The sequence below is a fragment of the Chrysemys picta genome, chromosome 3 (genome assembly GCF_011386835.1).
Source record: "Chrysemys picta bellii isolate R12L10 chromosome 3, ASM1138683v2, whole genome shotgun sequence".
Taxonomy (NCBI): Eukaryota; Metazoa; Chordata; order Testudines; family Emydidae; genus Chrysemys; species Chrysemys picta.
This window is the reverse complement of record NC_088793.1, coordinates 142,639,992-142,646,824: the sequence shown is the minus strand read 5'-3', so window position 1 is coordinate 142,646,824 and position 6,833 is coordinate 142,639,992. Positions and strand designations below refer to the sequence as shown.

Here is a 6,833-nt window from a genome sequence, read left to right as displayed (position 1 = left end):
AAATCCCTTAGCACCAGCAAAGCTGCCTACAGAGCTCTTGCTCACTAAACCCTGCTTTCAAGCCCTTGATTTAGTGTTCTGTTCACTTCAAAATCTCTCTCTCACACACACACACAATCCCTTCCTTGCTGCCAGTGCCAGATTGCTTCTAAGGCTATGTCTACAGTATAGCTGGAAGTGTGCCTCCCAGCCTAGGTAGACAGACCCTTGCTACATCCTCTTGAGCTAGCACACTAAAAATAGCAGTGTGGAAATGGCTGCATGGAGAGTCTCACAGGCTACCCACCCGAGCTTAGACCCAGGGGAACAGGCGGCTACTCATGCTGCAGTGTCCACACTCCACTTTTACCATGCTATTTCAAGCCGAGCTTGCGCTGGTCTGTCTACCTGGGCCGGAAAGCCCACATGCAACTGCAGCATAGACATACCCGAAGTCCCCTCAGATAGCACCTGATCTAAAATCCATTGAAGTCAATTGAAAGACTCCTCTGGACTTCAGAAGGCACTGGATCAGGCCAACAATATAAGAAGGAGGTCTGAGCATCCTTCCCCAAGCACCAGCCTCGAGCCTCACCCCATTCTCCTCCTCCTCCTCTCCCCAAGTTTCCATAAATGAAGATACCTTCATCCCTAGTGACAGATGTTGTGCATGTTGCCCCCTCTCTCAAATCTGCTCTCCATTAGCCTCTCGAGAGGTTAGGTAAAGCCAGGATATCCCTGTTTCCATAAACAATGTGTTCATTTGCTTTTAGGAAAACAGGTTTTCCTGGTGCAGAACAAACATTCACTCCATGGGCAGCCAAACAGACCTTCCACAAATTCATCCCCCTCCACCAAAAAGCGTCTGGCTTCAAAATAATTTCTCAGACATAGCATAGCTTCGCAGAGCTTCTGCCTCTCCCTCACACCAGGCTTCACGTACTTGGTGGGAAACCTGTCTCTGTAGCAATCTTTTCCTATCGTTTAAGTGAGTAAAAAGGTTGTTTTTCATTGGTGGTTTGTTTGAGTGACTTCTCTTGTGCCCAAAGGAATGTTACAGCCACCAAAAGTGTGCTCCTACAGGTTTAAAAGAACTGAGGAAAAACCCAAGTAATAACAGGCCACTTACCTCCCAGGTAGAACTAACCGGAAAATGTTCAGCAAAGCAGTTTTTGCAGGAAAACCCACATTTTTTCATGGGATTTTATTGATTTTGAATAAAATTTTCATGAGAAAAAAAAGTTAAAAATTTGGGGGGGTGGGGAGTGGGATTTCAAAGATTTCCTGAAACAATTTTTTTCCAAAATGAAAATTCTTTGGAATTTCTGTTTCATAGGAAATTTCCAAAAAAAAAATAGTTTGGTTTTCTTAAGAATGAAAACAAACTTCAACATGTCAAATTTTCACTCAAATCAGAAATTCTAAGTTTTCACCAGCTCTGCTCCCAGGACAGAATATTTTAGCTACCTAGTTGTCAAGGGCTAGCCTGGCCCTAATTTTTATGGAAATGATTAAGATTTCTCATGGGTGGGGGGGGGGGTGATAAGAACTAAACTAAAAAAAAACTGAACTAGAAAAGTTCTGTCTTATGGCAATATCTCTAGTAATAACGCCAACAAGAAAAGTGGGCAGAATCTGAACAGTTTTTCCATGAGACATCAGCTGATCTTTAGATTGTAAAGTATATTAAATACAGAGACTGTAAAAGCTTCTTGAACCCAAGTTGTTTTCCTTTTTAATACTAAACATTTTCAGCATTACTAAAACCCTTGCTCATTTCCTTTCTCCTGTTGTTTTTACGGAGTATGTTTCTTGACCATGCCAGCAAATAAAAGACTGAAATCTCTGCATAGTCCAGTTACACTATCAGCTTCCACTAGATACTGCACTGTTGCTTTGCAGAACCACAGTTACAAGTGTGATATTTAATATCGTCATATGACTAAACTACAACTCTGTTTTACAGCCCCATAAAGCCACAGATTCCTATTTTCCCTCCCTCAAGAAAGGATTCTGCATTTATCTTCATTCTCTTTCTTTACACATTCTCCTTACTCCTCCCTTTCCTTTTTGCAGACACCTTCTTCCCTTTTGGCTTCAACTGACACTCAACAATGATGGGAAACTTCTGTGATGATGCTATGCATAAACAAAGCCAAAACCAAATGACCTTACTCTGCAAAGTTGATCACAGAAGCATGCCCTTCTGGAAAAATTAATTAAGAGTCTGATGGTATCAAAGTTAAATAGGTTCTTTATTATTAGACAAAAGTTTCAAGCCAACAGGCAAAGAACAATTTAATAAGGACCATACCACACATTCCAGCATCCAAAGCCTGTTTTTGTCTGTTTCTCACTTGGTAGAATGTCACTCAGGCCTGGTCTACACTAGGCGTTTATGTCGAAGTTAGCGCCGTTACATCGAATTAACCCTGCACCCGTCCACACTGCGATGCTATTTAGTTCGACATAGAGGTCTCTTTAATTCGACTTCTGTACTCCTCCCCGACGAGGGGAGTAGCGCCAAATTCGACATGGCCATGTCGAATTAGGCTAGGTGTGGATGGAAATCGACGCTAATAGCTCCGGGAGCTATCCCACAGTGCACCACTCTGTTGACGCTCTGGACAGCAGTGCGAGCTCGTATGCTCTGACCAGCCACACAGGAAAAGCCCCGGGAAAATTTGAATTGGAATTCCTTTTCCTGTCTGGCCAGTTTGAATCTCATTTCCTGTCTGGACATCGTGGCGAGCACAGCAGCACTGGCAACGATGCAGAGCTCTCCAGCAGTGATGGCCGTGCAGTCTGTGAATAGAAAGAGGGCCCCAGCATGGACTGATCGGGAAGTCTTGGATCTCATCGCTGTGTGGGGCGATGAGTCCGTGCTTTCCGAGCTGCGATCCAAAAGACGGAATGCAAAGATCTACGAGAAGATCTCTAAAGACATGGCAGAGAGAGGATACAGCCGGGATGCAACGCAGTGCCGCGTGAAAATCAAGGAGCTGAGACAAGGCTACCAGAAGACCAAAGAGGCAAACGGACGCTCCGGATCCCATCCCCAGACATCCCGTTTCTATGAGGCACTGCATTCCATCCTCGGTGCGGCCGCCACCACTACCCCACCAGTGACCGTGGACTCTGAGGATGGGGTAGTGTCCACGGCCGGTTCCTCGGACATGTTAGGGGACGTGGAAGATGAGGAAGGAGATGAGGAGGGCGAGGCAGTCGGCAGCGCTCACAACGCTGATTTCCCCGACAGCCAGGATCTCTTCATCACCCTTACAGAGATCCCCTACGAAGCGTCCCCAGCCGTTACCCCGGACACAGAATCTGGTGAAGGATCAGCCAGTAAGTGTTGTAAACATCTAAACATTTATTTTTAACAAAACAGGAATATTAACAATTTAAAGAATGGGTTGTTCATGATTAGTGTGCCCTATGCGCTTAACGGTTTAGTCATGGGCAGTGCAAGTTTTGAAAAAAAATCTAGCAATGTCCGGTTTTCAGTGATTGTCCTGCACAAGCCGCTCTACTGTTTATTCCCTGCTACTGCAGCTACAGTAAAATGCGGTCTATATGTCCGGGGATAGAGCAGTAGTCCTCCTGGGATATCTCCACGAAGCTCTCCTGGAGGTAACTTGAAAGCCGTTCCATGAGGTTCCTGGGGAGAGCGGCCTTATTGGGTCCTCCGAAGTACGAGACGTTGCCGCGCCACGAGACTATCACGTACTCGGGAATCATTGCTCTGCATAGCAGGGCGGCATACGGCCCTGGTCTTTGGAGGCTTTCCCGGAGCATTCTCTGTCTGTCGCTCTCAGAGATCCTCATCAGGGTGATGTCGCCCATGGTGACCTGCTTTTAATTAGGTAGGGGAATGTTAGTGTTGGGACTGCTTTCCCGTTCCTTGACAGAACTGTAACCGCTGGTTTTTAGCCACGCGGTGGAGGCGGGAGAGGGGCAGCCGAAAGGGATCGTTCCCGGGGACAGCCGCGAGGGGGTGGGACAGGGGCAGAGTTCCCGCTTGCCGGATTGCTGGCTGCAGGAACTGACATAGCTTTAAATGTGAAATGAGGCCAGTGGTAATCTAAAAGTTTTAAACTGCCACAAGTGTACGGCTTACCATGTCTGCCTGCAACAGAAATTCCGTTGTGCTGCCCCGCTTCTCAAATGTGCTGTGCAAGACCCCAGGCACTGAATGCGAAGGCCGAAAATTCGACCTTGTGCTGAGTGCGCATGTGATAGGTGCTGTGCATGGTCTTGTTCACAGAGAAAGACTATGTTCTTTGTTCACAACTACATTTTTCTTTCTGAGGAATTCACTCCCTTTTTCCCATTTCCACAGCCCCATCTGTGACTGTCTCACAACCTAGCCTGGAATCACACTCCCAGAGGCTAGCGCGGATTAGGCGTAGGAAGAGGAGGACACGGGAGGACATGTTCTCTGAGCTTATGGCCTGTTCCCAAGCCCAGGCAGCACAGCAGACCCAGTGGCGGGAGAACTTGACCCGAATGCACCAAGCCAACATGGATCGGGAGGAGAGGTGGCGGCAGGAAGACCAGCAGGCGACTCAAACGCTGCTTGGACTACTGAGGGAGCAAACGGACACGCTCCGGCGCCTTGTGGATGTTCTGCAGGAACGGAGGCAGGAGGACAGAGCCCCGCTGCAGTCCATCTATAACCGCCCTCCCCTGCCACCAAGTCCCATACCCACCTCACCCAAAGTGCAAAGAAGGAGAGGCGGCAGAGTCCCTGCTAACTCTCACTCCACCCCTGCAGAGAGCTCTAGTAGCAGAAGGCTCTCATTTCCCAAAATTTGAACAGTTCTTTCCTTCCCGCCTGACACAAGCCCCCGTCCAAGTTTCACCTCCCAATGCCATGTGTAGTTGATAATAAAAAATATGTTTCTGTAAACTACTGTTTCAATCATGTTCTTTTGGAGGAGGATGGGAAAGGGGGTTGGTAATTGGACAGGACAGTCACCTTTGGCAGGGTACATAGTCGGGGGCAGGCACAGCAGCAGGGCACATACACAGTGCAGTGATGCAGTGACTAGTTACCCTGGTTAGTCTGGGAGGTTGTTTTCATGTTATGTGGTGGGGGGTGGGTTGCTCTGTGACTTTGTGGCAGGGGAGGGCAGTTACAGATCTTAAGCGGCGGTCCTTAGGCAGGATCACAGAGCCACACAGCAGGGGATCTGTAACCGTCCTCCCCCTGCCACAAAGTCACATAGACCCCCCCCATACACACAGTCCCGATCAGGAGGGGTGACAGGCTCCGTTGAAACAACCATCCCACTGCAGCGGAGCCTGTCAATCCTTGAGTTTAGAAGCTGCATTCGCGTCACTACACTACACCCGCTCCGCACCACAGTCTGCGTCCCAGTTTTAAAAAATTCCCGCGAAAACAGTATTAAAGAAAACGGTGTGCTTTAACAAAGTTGAACTATTTTTATTTCGCAACGTGTGTTGGAAGGGGGGTGAAGGGGGTATGTAACTGGATAGGATAGTCAACATTACCTGGGTAAAGAAACGGGGGCAGGTTTAGCTTCTCAGTACACAAACTTTAAAGTCACAGGTTACCCTGCTCACTGAGGAACTTTGCTTTCAAAGCCTCCCGGATGCACAGCGCGTCCCGCTGGTCTCTTCTAATCGCCCGGCTGTCTGGCTGTGAGTAATCAGCAGCCAGGCTATTTTCCTCAACCTCCCACCCCGCCATAAAGGTCTCCCCCTTGCTCTCACAGAGATTGTGGAGCACACAGCAAGCTGCTATAACAATGGGGATATTGGTTTCGCTGAGATCACAGCGAGTCAGTAAGCTTCTCCATCTCCCCTTGAGACGGCCAAAAGCACACTCCACCACCATTCTGCACTTGCTCAGCCGGTAGTTGAAGAGTTCTTTTTCAGTGTCCAGGGCGCCAGTATAGGGCTTCATGAGCCAGGGCATTAGCGGGTAGGCTGGGTCCCCGAGGATGACTATAGGCATCTCCACATCCCCAACAGTTATTTTGTGGTCCGGGAAGTAAATACCTTGTTGCAGCCGTCTAAACAGACCAGAGTTCCTGAAAACACGAGCGTCATGAACCTTGCCCGGCCATCCCACGTAGATGTTGGTAAAACGTCCCCTGTGGTCCACCAGTGCTTGCAGCACCATGGAAAAGTAGCCCTTTCGCTTAATGTACTGGGTGGCCTGGTGGTCCGGTGCCAGGATAGGGATGTGAGTTCCATCTATGGCCCCACCGCAGTTTGGGAATCCCATCGCTGCGAAGCCATCTATGATCGCCTCCACGTTTCCCAGGGTCACTACCTTTGGCAGCAGTACATCAACGATTGCCTTGGCTACTTGCATCACAACAACCCCCACGGTAGATTTGCCCACCCCAAACTGGTTCGCGACTGACCGGTAGCTGTCTGGCGTTGCAAGCTTCCAGAGGGCTATGGCCACTCGCTTCTGTACACTCAGTGCAGCTCGCAACCGGGTGTCACTGCGCTTCAGGGCAGGGGACAGCAACTCACAAAGTTCAAGGAAAGTTCCCTTCCGCATGCAAAAGTTTCGCAGCCACTGGGATTCATCCCAGACCTGCAGCACTATGCGGTCCCACCACTCAGTGCTTGTTTCCCGTGCCCAGAATCGCCGTTCCACGGCATCAACATGACCCATTGCCACCGCGATGTCCTCGGCGCTGGGTCCCCTGCTTTCTGACAGGTCCGTGCTACTCTCAGACTTCAGGACATCACCGCGGTGCCGTAGCCTCCTTGCCTGACTTTTCTGCATCTGCCTCAGGGAAACCTGTATGATAAGCTGCGAGGCGTTGAGAGCGGCCACAACTGCAGCGATGGTCGCAGCGTGCTCCATG

The 6,833-nt window shown here is 49.3% G+C and overlaps 1 protein-coding gene across 1 annotated transcript; it reads left to right on the top strand.

Annotated features, from left to right (window-relative positions):
- The first annotated feature begins 2,362 nt into the window (after nucleotides 1-2,362).
- LOC135982441 (uncharacterized) lies at nucleotides 2,363-4,891 on the top strand. The gene is made up of 2 exons (XM_065589194.1): nucleotides 2,363-3,327; nucleotides 4,322-4,891. The coding sequence occupies exons 1-2, from the start codon at nucleotides 2,751-2,753 to the stop codon at nucleotides 4,795-4,797; spliced, it is 1,053 nt and encodes a 350-aa protein (XP_065445266.1). The 5' UTR covers nucleotides 2,363-2,750; the 3' UTR covers nucleotides 4,798-4,891.
- Nucleotides 4,892-6,833: the final 1,942 nt, after the last annotated feature.

Coding starts and splice junctions, on each gene's coding strand:
- LOC135982441 (XM_065589194.1), top strand. CDS start 2,751: ATGCAGAGCTCTCCAGCAGTGATGGCCGTGCAGTCTGTGAATAGAAAG. Junction 3,328..4,321: donor ATCTGGTGAAGGATCAGCCA/GTAAGTGTTGTA, acceptor CCATTTCCACAG/CCCCATCTGTGACTGTCTCA.